General features: G+C 37.9%; 2 protein-coding genes across 2 annotated transcripts; both read right to left on the bottom strand.

Annotated features, from left to right (window-relative positions):
• Window positions 1-967: 967 nt before the first annotated feature.
• Window positions 968-3,292, bottom strand: LOC111011525 (RNA methyltransferase family protein). Its single transcript, XM_088120357.1, has 3 exons — window positions 2,553-3,292; window positions 1,807-2,052; window positions 968-1,404 (listed from the first exon to the last, which is right to left on the bottom strand). Exons 1-3 carry the CDS (start codon window positions 3,258-3,260, stop codon window positions 1,270-1,272), a joined length of 1,089 nt encoding a protein of 362 aa, XP_087976483.1. The 5' UTR covers window positions 3,261-3,292; the 3' UTR covers window positions 968-1,269.
• A 704-nt stretch (window positions 3,293-3,996) lies between these two features.
• On the bottom strand, window positions 3,997-12,134 carry FUG1 (Translation initiation factor 2, small GTP-binding protein). The gene is made up of 12 exons (XM_022275550.2): window positions 10,152-12,134; window positions 9,986-10,018; window positions 9,580-9,693; window positions 9,219-9,368; window positions 8,960-9,058; window positions 8,809-8,871; window positions 7,506-7,661; window positions 7,256-7,321; window positions 6,897-7,133; window positions 5,804-6,079; window positions 5,194-5,382; window positions 3,997-4,545 (listed from the first exon to the last, which is right to left on the bottom strand). The coding sequence occupies exons 1-12, from the start codon at window positions 11,658-11,660 to the stop codon at window positions 4,384-4,386; spliced, it is 3,054 nt and encodes a 1,017-aa protein (XP_022131242.1). The 5' UTR covers window positions 11,661-12,134; the 3' UTR covers window positions 3,997-4,383.
• Between the last annotated feature and the right edge of the window lie 1,275 nt (window positions 12,135-13,409).

Below are 13,409 nucleotides of genomic sequence, written 5' to 3'. Positions count from 1 at the left end.
TGGGATTGGAGTAGCTCCTGCTAGTTAGAAGGAAATCTATTCAACTAGCAAATCTATTGACTTCGTTTGTGCCCTTATACAATAAAGAAAGCAAGTGAGGCGAGCTAAGCTTCCATTGAATAATGTAAGGATTTGATCCTGCATCATTTCAACTCTTCTCGAGATCCGGTGTTTTTCGAGAAAATACCTTATCCATTAATATCATGATTGGACCTGACCAGATCACGAGTGAAATATTATGATTGATCAAGTTAGATCATAAAGAGCATTAGAAGAATTGAAACTCAAACAATATTTAGGTGTTAGTTCCTTAGAGAGAGTTGTCTCGCGTCCCTAAGTATTCTCTACCTACCCACCTGTGTCGGTTTCGGGTACAGGTACCCTTTTGTTGAAGGTCATTCGAGCTTTTTTTGGGAGTATGGCATGGGTTACTTCAGCGTCGTAGCGCCTGGTCCTCGAACATTAACTCGAGGTATTTTCTCTACCCCTTCTTACCCTAAAAAAGCAGAGGCACCTTGCATCCTTGAACCAATAACCATCTTTCGACTAACCTAGCCTCCTCCCTCCCTCAGGATCAACAAGGGATAGTACATGAATATTCACCTGTTGTCTATCGACTACACCTTTCGACCTGATCTTAGGCCCTGACTCACCCTCCGTGGACGAACCTTGTGGAAGAACCCTTAGGTTTTCAGGGCATTGGATTCTCACCAATGTTTGCATTACTCAAGCCGACATTCTCGTTTCCGCTTCGTCCACCACCGCTCGCACGGGTGCTTCCCTCTAAGGCGGAACGCTCCCTTGCCGATGCATTTTTCCGTCCCACAGCTTCGACAGATCGCTTAGCCCTGTTCTGATCCCATCTCTTGTTGACCAACAAATTTTAACATAATAAGAGAGAAACATGGGAAGAGAAGCATTTTTTTGCTCTTTTTAAAAAAATGATAACTCGTTTGCAACGGTGGTCAATAGTAAAATAGTAATATAGTAAGATAAGATAAGTGATTACCAGTAATTGAAATCCCACAAAATTGAATCACATCAAACTTGGGCTTCTTCTGCTATCCCAATGCAGGAGTGTTCCTAAAATGCTCAACAAATGATTTGCTTCTAATTTGTATTTGGAGCTTATAATAATTTTGAAGCTTAGAAAAGATGAGATTAAAAACAGCTATCTAATCTAGACTAAAGAGCTGAATGTGAATTGATCTGAACTCATTTTGTTGGTTTTTTTTAAGTAGGCAGCTTCAGCTGAGATCAAGAAAGACACTATTCTTTGAGGAATCCAGTTACAAATCTAGGAATGGCTGCAAAATCAGACACCATTTCCAGATGGCAAAACCTCCCTCTGTGAATACTTTCCATGTACTTCACTAGATTCTTGCACTGATCTTCACCATTTGTCTGCAAGAAGATGAAATGACAATGTTATAAATAGATTTCAAAGATTTCAAAAGGTCGAGGGTGTTTCTTTGAAGTCTGGTATCGATCTTAGAGACTCAAAAAATATATCGATGATGAAAAAAAATACAGAAAGAAGTAATTTGAGGTACTTAGACTCGTCCTGAGATCATTCAAGTCTCGACCAACTAAATCAATGTCTACCTTCATCTCATCTCACTTCCTCTATTTATAACCAATTGGTTAATAACTAATATGCCCTTATTAGCCTACAAATATTCCTAATTACCCCATGATAAAAGACATTCAAAAGAACTGAAAACTTGTTTTTTAACCCGAAACAATAAACTTCAATGTTTTTTTTTTAAATGTAACAAACTTGTAGAAATTAGGAAACAAGGGTACCTCAAAAGCAAAGAAGCCACCAGGTTTCAACATTAAAGCAGCTTCATCACATAGATGGATAAGCTCATCCATGCCATTAGTGCCTCCATCCAATGCAACTCTAGGTTCATGTTTACAAACCTCAGCTTGAAGGCCAAAAATATTATCGCTGGGTATGTAGGGAGGATTACTTATAATTCCAGATACCCTTCCTTGGACATCCTTTAACGGCTCGTACCATGATCCTTGCCTTAACTCAATCAACTCCTGATTCAACATTGAAACTAGAGATTATAAACGGCTACCATAAACGAAACAATTCAAATTATCGTTGTCCTTTCTGAGAACCCTTCTTAAATCTTGTTTGATAACGATTTTGTCTTTAATTTTTTTAAGATAACTAGGAGTCGGAGCTTTGCTTCCCTATACCCAAGGGCACCCACGCCTGCCCCAAGGCTCTGATCCGAGAGATGTCAAGGATTTTTGGTATTAAGCTGATTAAAAGGTTCGAACTCGAGACCTCTAAACCAATATGACAGAGAGATCACCAGCCCGGAAGGGCTTGCCCAAAATTTTAACTTACATTTTCATTTTGTGTTTATAAAGTAGACGACAAACACAAAAAACAGAAAATAAAAAACAAATCGATTATCAAACGCACCTCAATCATCAACAAAAGCATTCATTAGTAAAGAAAATGTCACTATGAAAAGTAGGCTATAAGGCTTATCCATAAGTATTCATGTTCATGCTTAGTTTAAACTAACCTGTAAACCATACCTCTGAACGTTATAGGCGGCGACTGCCAGTGCCGTGGGGCTTACATCAGTGGCAATAACTCTAGCACGACCATCCAAAATCCTGCCAATACCAATAGCAATTGCACCACTTCCAGTACCCAAATCAACCCAAAACCCTTCTCCTCCAAGTGCTTCCTTATCAGAAATCACTTTCGCCACCAAATCCACCAAAAGCTCCGTCTCAGGCCTCGGAATCAGCACTCCTTCTTCCACACTCAACACCAAATCCCTCCAATGCTCGCACCCAACAATGTACTGAAACGGCCGCCTCTCATGGATCCTCTGCTTCCACAGCCTATAGAGCTCCTCGATTCCCACCTTCAACCTCACATTTCTCAGGCCCTGCTCACGATTTCGCTTGACATCGTCAATTCCCAGTTCGGAACTTAGGGATTTTGATTCTTCTTCAACTGCATCTTCAATCAGCCATTTGAGCTCTCGGTTCAAAAGGGTGGAATCTGGACCGTTGTCTGCCTCCAAAAAGGATGATCCGACTGAGGAATTGAGGGTTTTGGCCCAATCGTGCCATTTTTGGACATCTGAGAGCGTGGTGGAGTAATTTGGTGGCCTTAGAAACAGTGGAATTTGAGGTTTTAGGGAAGAAGAGAAAATGGGTCGGCTCGGGATGACGCGATGAGGGGCTACGAGATATGAGCGAGCTATGCTTAGCCTCATTATCCTCCCACCGCTGAAAATCAAATTATGGACTTCTCAATTTATATACAATGTCATTCTTTTTTCTTTTCTTCTTTTCTTCTTTTCTTTTTTTTTTTTTAATTTTTTTTAGTCTAACTTCCCGAGATAATTGGTATTATTAGCCGGTGATGTTAGAGAAATTCAAATTCATGATTTTTTAGTTTTACAAATACAATAATAACTTTTTTTAAGTTCAACAAATTTTCTTTTCTTGGAAAAATAAGGAACTTCATTAAATTAAGCCACGAGGGCAAAGATTGAGGGAGAAGATTGAGTTTTCATTTAAATGTAATAAATGCAGTATTTACTGAATTATATGCATATTGAACTTTCAACCAATCGCCTAACAAGAGTGTGGATTCCAATTTGAAACTTTCCATTACTCGAGATCTAATAGCATGCAATAACTAGTTTTAAGAAAGATGGGGAGGAGAATGCTTCATGCTAGGTGTCCGAACCTACTATAGACATCTTGTCTGATTAAAAGAGGCGGATGCTCCTATAGGTAAGAGTCATTTCACCTTTGATAAAACATTTCTTTTGTCTCGATGCGGTTCTCTCCAAAAGAGTGAGCGCTCACTCTTATTATCTGTTATGAAAATTCTCGACTTTTTCCCACCAATGGTATTTGTTACGAGAAAAATTACATTAGTAAGTGAAATGTGAAGTATGTACAAGTTCCTGTGCAGAAGGTACTCGGTCCATTTGACAATGGTTGTGGATGTAAAATGATGCCAATTTAGAGCATCATTAAAAATTTGTTGACATTTCCTCCATTTTGGTGCAGTTTCCATAGTTTTAGCTTTTTACATTGAAGCATTGAGAACCGAATGACAGTTTCCCTCTTTACAATAAGAATTGGATATCTAATACACGTATTGACTATTTACAGCCCAAAAGCAGGTAGCATTTAAAAAAAAAAAACCCTTACAATCTCAATTCCTCGGCGCCACTCTGCTCCTCACGTGAATCACAGAACGATGGACACGTCCTCGCATCGAACATTGGCTGGATGAAAAATGGCAGCCAAAGAATAGTTACTTCATCATCAAAAAGGTATGGTCTGGTCTGGGCTGGCCTGGCAAGCTATTACTTGGTTTCTCTACAAGTCAATTCCAGCTTCCTCCAGTGCAGCTGCCATCGAAGCCGAGGCCTCTTCGAGCGTGCGCTTCTTCTGAACTGTGTCGAAGGCCTCTATAACATCCCCCACCTCCCAATCATTGTAATCCTCCACCCCAACTCCACACTCTAGCCCAGCATTTACCTATAAATAAAGCATTAAAGTGAGAAATATCAGAATCAGTTTCATAACAAACATCTTTCGAACCGAACCCAAACACGCCAAACAAGCAGCTGACAAAAAGCGTTATCGCTACAGGATTTTGTCAGTATCTCAGTAGACAAGCACTGCTACAGGTCCTTAAACCCATTCCAATCCACAAATCTAAGCTATGACTATTATCCAGAGTATGCCAATATATTCTTAAAGTCTACTGTATCTCCTTTCTCAGAAGCTCTCCCACATCATTATCTTATAATTAAAATCATGAATATAAAATTTATATAGGAAACTAAGCTCAAATTAGGCATGATCCCAGTCAAAGGAGATAACTGGATAGTGGATATTATTATAACATGCTGTGGTATCGAGTCGAAAATAGCGATCTAGACAAATGGGAGGAAGAATAACATTTCTTTTATCAACTATCATTGGTGCTCCTCATGAATAATCATTTCTTTTATCTGAACATTTTTGTTAGAGTTCTCTTTTTTATTCAGACACATTGGAGAGTTATTTGCAATGGATTAGGGATAGATTCCTTACAACCTCCTCTCCTTAAAACCATGTCTTATCCAATAAAAAAACAATGTGTAGACTGCAGAAAAAGTTGTACAGGAATTAACCGCATACCACTTTCACAATTTCCTTAACCCGTCTCAGCGAATCAAGTCGGCCAACATATGCTGTTTTACCCTTTCGAAGAACCCGAACGCCACATCCCTTTACCAACTTTCCTTCCACTACCATGCATCCAGCAACAATACCACTGCCACTACTGAATACTGCACGAACTTCTGCTGACCCTATTGGTACTTTCTCCTACCGAACACAAACGACAGATCTCAGCTATACATCTTTAGTTATAGAAGTTAGAGAGAAATTTAGACCAAAAAACAGTGAACACCATTTCTTACACCACGGCACGGACATAGCAAATCAATTTAAATACAAAAAAGAATAAAACAACGAAGATAGTGTTGAAGGTTCAAGCCAACAAGCTAAATTGTTTTTGAGATGTATTTAGGTGAAGTTTAGCGGTTTTTTTTTTTTTAAGAACTTAACTTTCATTACCAAAAGGAGAGAACAAAAGGGGGAGATGACGTATCCCCACAAGCCATAGGGCTATGAGAAAAACTTCGAGTTGGCAAAAATTCTAGAGACACCATAATTACAAAAGGCCAAGTTTTAGCTACTGTTCAATATCTATAGCCACTAAAAAATGCAAAACTTAAGTACTGACCTCTACGGGCTCTAAGAGTCCTTCCATTGCATTCCGCACGTCATCGATAAGCTCGTAGATGACTCTATAGAGCCTGATCTCGACACCTTTATTATCTGCATAACTCTTCACAGAGCCTGGTGCTCTTACATTAAATCCCAAAATTATGGCTTTGCTTGCAACTGCAAGATCAATGTCACTGGAGCTCACATCACCAGTTGCTTGCAAAAGAAACTTCAAGGTGACATTATCTTGTGGGAGCACCTGAAGGGCTTGTCTAATAGCCTCAATTGATCCCTAGTCATTATCAACAATTAAATAACAAAATAAAGGTAAGCAAAAACTTCACTGATCATCCAATAAACTTATAGTATTGAATGCATTCCGACCAACAGAACAAAAGACCAGAAATAAATTCAAGTACAATAAATTTTGCCTCAAGACATTTTTTATTGGCCTTGCCAAGAATTTTTTTTTTTAATAAGAAACCGAGCTTTCATTAAGATATATGAAAGAAATAATGTACGAGGGCATACAAAATATATATATATACTAACCCAACAAAAGGAAGTAAAGCCTAAAAAAGGAGCTCCAATCCCCCAGAAAAACGCTTAACTAATAATAACAAAATTACCGAAGCCCACAAAAAAGTATTAAATCTTATAAGCTCTCAAGTAGCCTCCCAACGCCTCTCCAAACCCTCTAAAAATTCTACTGTTTCTCTCAAACCATACACCCCATGGTGAAAAACATGCATGCCAAAGAATTTTGCCCTTATCCTGAAAAATTTTTTCCCTTGCCAAGAAATTTTGACACTAGTTGAGATTTAAATTTAAAGTTAAGATCCAAACTCAATATGAATTCATGCTTAGTGTTTGAATCCATGCCCAAGAGGCCCCCATGCATCAAGATATAGCTCAATTTCAACCAGCAAGCAAGAGAAAAAAGGGGTTCTAAATAAGATACAGATTAATCTAAACAGACAGGACAATTGCATATTACCACTTCAAAACAACTAAAAATATTTAAAAATGCATAATTTGCACAATTTTCAATTTTATTAAACCCATTGTAGGTTATGAGCGTAAGAAAGAAAATGTCCTCCTCTATGTACCTGAACATCCACTTTCATAATTATGTTCAGCTGGTGCAAGTCTAACCCAGACTGCTTTCCTGATGAAACTGCTGATGCAAAAGAAGAAAGGGTAATCTTCCCATCTCCAGCCTTATCAGAAATTCGTTGTGACCGCAGGGACTCGGCACGTAACTCTGCCTTTTCACGAGCTGTGTCGAGAGAATCGACAACCTCAAATTCATCACCAGCGATCGGCACAATATTTAATCCAATGACCTGTACACAGATTAAGAAATTGGGGAAACTACTGAATCAGACTATCAGCACAGGAGGATGAAGTTCAAGACGGTCAAGAAAAAATGGGATTATTAAACAGCAAGTAGTAATAATCCACAAACCTGTACTGGTAAAGAAGGTCCCGCTTCATCAACTCGTTTCCCGCCGTCGTCAAATAAAGCTCTCACCTAACATATGCAAACTAACTCTTCAGAAATGATTGACATCAACAACAACAAAGAAATTAATAAATAAATAAGAACAAAGGACAAGAGAAAACTTAATGCAGAACCTCTTTACAATTATTTCTGTATTGACAACAAATATATAACAAAAAAGCAGTTCCAAATTTCAAAATCTTAAAGAACCTACCTTCCCAAAGGCCTCCCCACATACTACAATGTCACCCCTTTTAAGGGTTCCATTCTGTACAATAAAGGTAGCAAATGGTCCTTTTGATTTGTCAAGACCTGCCTCAATGACTGTCCCTTTCGCACTTCTATCAGGATTAGCCTTCAACTCTTGCAGCTGAAAATTGACAAAATTTGATAGCATGCGTGGAAAAGTTTATTAGAGAAGAGGAAAAAAAGCAGAGGGAAATTATTCTAACATAAGTTTCAGCATATTGTTTCCAAATGCTAAAAGAAAATGAATCAAACTATGAGGGCAGGTAAATTTTAGAGAGTGAGGTTATAAGGTACTGACGGCTGAGCTAAGCACGATACAGGGCATGCCTTCAACGAGCCAAAATATTTCCAGCCATGGTGAGATTGCAATTGGATTTATCATCAATTTATCAATTTATAATCAGGTCTCATACCATCAAAAGGAAAGGTACAACACAGGTAGAAAAAAAATTGATATGAAATCGAGCTATGAGGATAAATGAAAGAATATACAATGTGCATACAAAAAACAAGCCCGACAAAAGGGGATCCACTTATTGTAGCTCCAATCCAAAAGAATGACACCTAACTACTCATTACAAAGAGCCTTAGAAACCGATACCTACAAATCGGTATTAAATCTAAAAAGCCCCTAAATTTCCTCCCAAGACCTCTCCACCCCTAAAAGTCTTACTATTCCTCTTGATCTAAATATTCCACAAAATAGGCGCAAAAATATATATATATATATTTGCCACAATAGAATCCCTCTATCCTAGAAAGGGGAAAACAACACCACCTCCTCAATCATCGTCACTGACATAAGCTATTAATTTTACGACATAGACATAAAATTGACCGCTTTTGTCAGCAACACAAACAAGTACATAATTTTTTTGGATTTGAAGTACTCAAAGGGGGAAGTATTGCATGAAAAACTAAAAAGAAACTAGTACCGGGATTGGGAATGGTTTAGAAAGCTAAATATCAAGACAACTGATTCTTACAGTACTTAAGAAAGCCTCCACATCCTAAGGAAAGATACCGTGAGAAAAAATGCTAAGAAAATAGATTTGAAATTCTTCACTCGGTATTTATGAAAATTGCCACAGTCAAAAGAACACATGACAACTGTCCCTATTTCTCTTGCAGTGTGTATATGAGAGAAATGGGGCAGAAGTTTGAAAATCTCCTGTAAATAACGATGATGATGATGAAGACAGCCACCAGAATTGGGTATTCCAAGATGCAAAAATAGTAAAACCAACATAGTTTTACATTTTGCTTACCTCAGCAAGAAGCATTACTGTTTCCAACAGATCATCCACATTCAGCCCTTTAAGAGCACTAATCTGTGGAAAAATATTAGAGTGTAAGTTTCCAAATAGATTACACCACTAACATATGCAAGGTTAATTTCTCCATTTTAGATATATTCACCTGCACCATAGCAATGTCACCACCCCAGTCTTCTGGCATTAAACCAATGGAGGAAAGCTCTTGCATCACTCTGTCTGCATTCGCTCCATCTTTGTCGATCTGGAAAAATATGGAGGAAATGAGATATGGTCAATAATTTCTAAGCTATTACTGGGACATACAATATGCCTATGCTACAACATTTATCTTTTATTCTATAAACATTTGTACTCAATTATTGAGTGGAGGTGCTAGGAGAGGTATTTTAATGTTAACATGCCTTATTTATCGCGATCACTATGGGTACCCCTGCTGCTCTGGCATGGGCTATAGCCTCATTAGTTTGAGGCCGGATTCCATCGTCAGCAGCCACCACAATGATGGCAATGTCTGTCACCCGAGCACCACGAGCTCTCATGGCTCCAAACGCCTACAAGAATGGACATTATACATCATCTGAACTCAGGCATGGTATATACAATCTAAGAAAATTACGCCATAAAGAAAAGCAATGGATAACAAGTTGTCCAAAATTTTAATCAGTGAGTACATAGAAAAAGCTGAAAAGAGCATGGAAATGCCACATTTTTAGAAAGGCGATGCATGGTTGAAGTATGGATATGGATTGTGCATGGTAGTACCTCATGCCCCGGAGTATCAAGGAACACACATGGCTGCAACTTGCCATCAAGTGGTACCAACACCTTATAAGCACCAATTCCTTGAGTAATCCCACCAGCTTCTGAAGCAGCTACCTGTTGAAGAGTAGCACTTGAACTTTAGTGGTGACATGTCTAAAATACTAGAATCATTTACAAAAGATTTAAAATATCGCAATGCCCAAAAAGAAAAGGAAAAAAAAAAAGTGCATCCATCTTCATCCCCTACCCTCAAGAAATTTTCCATGAATAAGAAGAAAGAAGACGAATGGTCTCAATTTCAACAAAAGAAAAATAAGTAACAACTCTACCCATAACCATTAGACCTTCAAAACACTATTCCAGAATGTGACCGCATCAAGAAAGATGATTATGCTTGCACATTTACCTTGGTCCTGCGGATGTGGTCCAAAAGTGTAGTCTGCCAAGAGAGGAGAAAAGTAAGATTTATTAGTTATAAAAGAAAATTTCGAAGCTTACCTTTTCAAATTCCAGGAATGAATGAAGAACTTCAGCATTAAGAGAAAATCTCAAAACTAAAGGGAGAAAACTACCTTCCCATGGTCTACATGTCCCATAATGGTAATGACTGGAGGCCTGCTTTGAAGTTTATCTAGATCTTCTTCATCAAATATCTCTCTCTTTCTAGCCAATTCTTCAACTTTAACCGGATCAACATCTATGGTCTCCACATCATACTCTTTGCAAATCATCTTCACTATATCTTTATCTAAAGTTTGCACGCCATCAGGCTTAATCCCCTTTGCATATAAATACCCAAGAATTTCACCCTCGCTGATGGCCAAGTTGTAGGCCAATTCCTCAAGTAACATACCACTTTCTTCAACTTCTAGAATTTCAACTTTCACAGGAGCTGCATCTTTAGAAGCTTGAAGTCTGGCTGCTTTCCGGCTTGCCTTGCTCCATTTCCTTCCTTTTCGTGCTGTAGTCACACTAGGAATGGAAACATCATCAGGGATTTCAACATCATCTTTGTCATCGACCATTCTCCTTCGTGGACCTCCTGATGAAACATTCTTCTTGCGGTAGTCATCCTTGAACTTTCCGGGGGGAGGGGCTTTTCCAGGTTTTGTCGGGGCTAATACGGCTTCAGAAATAAAGGGATCAACCACAGGTTTCTTTGAAGCATACTTGTCAATCAGAATTGGCTTTCTCTCTTTTGTCTTTGCTGCTGCATTAGTTTCATCATCTGCTACCCCAGTTGCTGCCCCCACATCCTTCAAGACAACTGGTTTCTTTAACACAGGCCGGGGCCCTGCCAACGGTTTTGCTTGTAATTTTGGTTGTGGTCTCACAGGTGGTTGAGGGGGTCTAAAAGCGGCACGTGATTGAGGCTCTACCTCGCTAGCTCCTCCCAGTTTAGCTTCGACCTCACCATTAGCCTTAGATGGTTCTTCCACAACCTTCTGCACCGATGCAACTGAATCTCCCTTACGCCAAACACTTTTCAAAGTTTTGGATTTCCGATTTGCCATCGAGTTTATTGGCTTCATATCAGAGCTTGAGTTTGTTGGTGTAGGCTTATCTACACCTCGTCCCTGTCTCTTATTAGCCGACTTCGGTGACTCCAACTTTTCAGCCTTTTCTAATACCTCTCCAAGAGACTCAATTACCTTGCTCCTTTCCTCTTCAACATCCAACAATTTGCTGTTACTGTTATAATCCCCGTTAGTTCTCGGAGATTCCCAGGCTGCTTTATTCAATCCCACAAGGGGCTTAGACTCTGCAGCTTTCAATACTGGCTTGGGGGCTGGCTTCAGTAGAAAATCGGTACTATCATCTTCTTTACTTCTTCTATAAGAATTAGAATCAACAGAGACGGCATTGCCTTGGTCGGCAACAAAATCAGTTGTCGTTGTAGCTGAATATTTACAGAGAGGAAATGATACATAGTACCATTTATTACTTCCCTTAATTCCTCTTCTGGACAAACAAACTCCACGAAACTGTGAACGGGGCTTCTCAACACCTGCCAAATTGAACAGGGAAGCCACAGACGCCATGGTTCCTGTTCCTTGCATATTTCCAACTAAAATCAGCATTAGGGTCTCTTCTCTCCTGACTAATCAATGGCTCCAAACAAACCCATCAACCAAAATTGCCCTCTGGCGTGTAATCAGTCTCTCCAAATGGGTCCAACAAAATTCGAATTCTCTTAGTTGTTCTTAGGCGCAGAATTCAAGCTGACCCAACAAAATGGAATTCCCAAAATTTACAAGAGAAGTACAAAAGACGATCAAAAAGTAGCTCGCTCGAATCAAAATGGAAACCCAATATCAAAAACTGGGTAATGAGCAGAATGAATGTCTTACCTCTAGGAGCATGCACTGGCTATGGAAGAAGAAGATTTTGGGTTGAATTGGAACAGTTTTAGAGAGCAGAAGAAGGGACTGAAAGTGAGAGAGATAGAAGTTTTAAGACTGTGAGAGGTTCTCCAGTGGATGAGGAATGTTTTGAAAACATATGGTGGTGAAGGCAAAGGAAGCTAAAAATTTGGTGGTGGGCTTCTGGGAGATGGGGCTGCGAGCGTGTGTGGCTTTCTCCCAGCCTATCGATTAACGTTCGAGCAGATAAGGCTCTCATATTTTCGATTTCCATCGACTGTTTCTCCCATTTTTCCTTTTATTTCTTTCATTTTGCTATATTTTTTTTTCATACTAGAATTGTTACTGCCACTGTTCCATCTTTCAATCGAGATCTAACCCATAATTCACCTTAAAATTTGTATTGTACGGTTTTGTTATGAAATAAAATGTTGATTGTGAGCAAATAAATGCATGGTCAGGGAACTAAATTTTGCTTGAAATCATTGATTCACATATAAGTTTCTATGATTTGAGGTAAATTTCAGTTGAAGTCACATTTTGTAATATATATTATACGTGAATATTACAAAAAATAAAAAGTCTCGGCACGTCTCAAAAATCCTATGAACCTAAGTTTAATTATCTTTTATATCCAAATTTCTATTTTTATGATATTTTTTCATGTAAATGTTAAAATTTTAAACTGGAAAAAATATCCGAAACAACATTTACCTAAAATCACACCCAGGCTCGTGTAAAAATCGCATTCAAACCACTCAACCAAGGTGAAAATTATTACTATTTGAGCTAGGTGGACTGAAATTTGTTAGGTTTAAATTTTATTTTGGTTATTTCATCTTCCATGTTTACTCTAACTTTAAAAGGTAGATTTTCGTTTTTATAATTTTAATTAAATATCTATTTACTTATTTTGTAAGTAAAATTTCACAATGTAGTATATGAACTTGTTTAAAACAGTCATATTACTATATTAGGTTGTGTCCAAATTTAATTTTTATTCACGTACTTTCAACATTTGTTAATTGTAGTTCATATCTTTCAAAATGGTCAAAGTTTAAAACGAATATCAAGTAACTGGATAGTGTGTGACAAAAATATCATATAGGAATAACAAATATTATTCGACTTATGTTATTTGAATCTGTGATCTAATTGAAAACGAATATTAAGTAACTAGATGGTATGTGACAAAATAACATAGTAGGAACACGAATAGCAATACTAAAGTGATTATTTTGATATGCATTTGTAACCTTTCAACGCAACTGTAAAATTTTAATATAAATTTATGATTATATTTCAACAAATTTAATGACTGAAATATGATGTTAAAATTATTGTCAAAATAAATGAGATAACAATAAAAATTAACATATCAAAATGATATTTTTTTTAAAATTACATAAATCAATATGAATATTTGAAAGGTAGCCACTAAAATTAACAAATGTTGTATGTAGGTGG

The sequence above is a fragment of the Momordica charantia genome (genome assembly GCF_013281855.1).
Source record: "Momordica charantia cultivar OHB3-1 chromosome 11 unlocalized genomic scaffold, Mcharantia_2.0 BLBB01000011.1, whole genome shotgun sequence".
Lineage (NCBI taxonomy): Eukaryota > Viridiplantae > Streptophyta > Magnoliopsida > Cucurbitales > Cucurbitaceae > Momordica > Momordica charantia.
Note: the sequence above shows the minus strand (reverse complement) of the source record. Positions and strands in the feature narration are given on the sequence as shown.

Excerpts from the sequence above, each read along its gene's own strand:
- FUG1 (XM_022275550.2), bottom strand. The coding sequence starts at position 11,660 with ATGCTGATTTTAGTTGGAAATATGCAAGGAACAGGAACCATGGCGTCT. Across the intron at positions 7,662-8,808 it reads CAGTAATGCTTCTTGCTGAG|CTGCAAGAGTTGAAGGCTAA; the intron begins GTAAGCAAAATG and ends GTCAATTTTCAG. Across the intron at positions 7,134-7,255 it reads GACCTTCTTTACCAGTACAG|GTCATTGGATTAAATATTGT; the intron begins GTTTGTGGATTA and ends ATCTGTGTACAG.
- LOC111011525 (XM_088120357.1), bottom strand. The coding sequence starts at position 3,260 with ATGAGGCTAAGCATAGCTCGCTCATATCTCGTAGCCCCTCATCGCGTC. Across the intron at positions 2,053-2,552 it reads TTCAGAGGTATGGTTTACAG|GAGTTGATTGAGTTAAGGCA; the intron begins GTTAGTTTAAAC and ends ATGTTGAATCAG. Across the intron at positions 1,405-1,806 it reads GTGGCTTCTTTGCTTTTGAG|ACAAATGGTGAAGATCAGTG; the intron begins GTACCCTTGTTT and ends ATCTTCTTGCAG.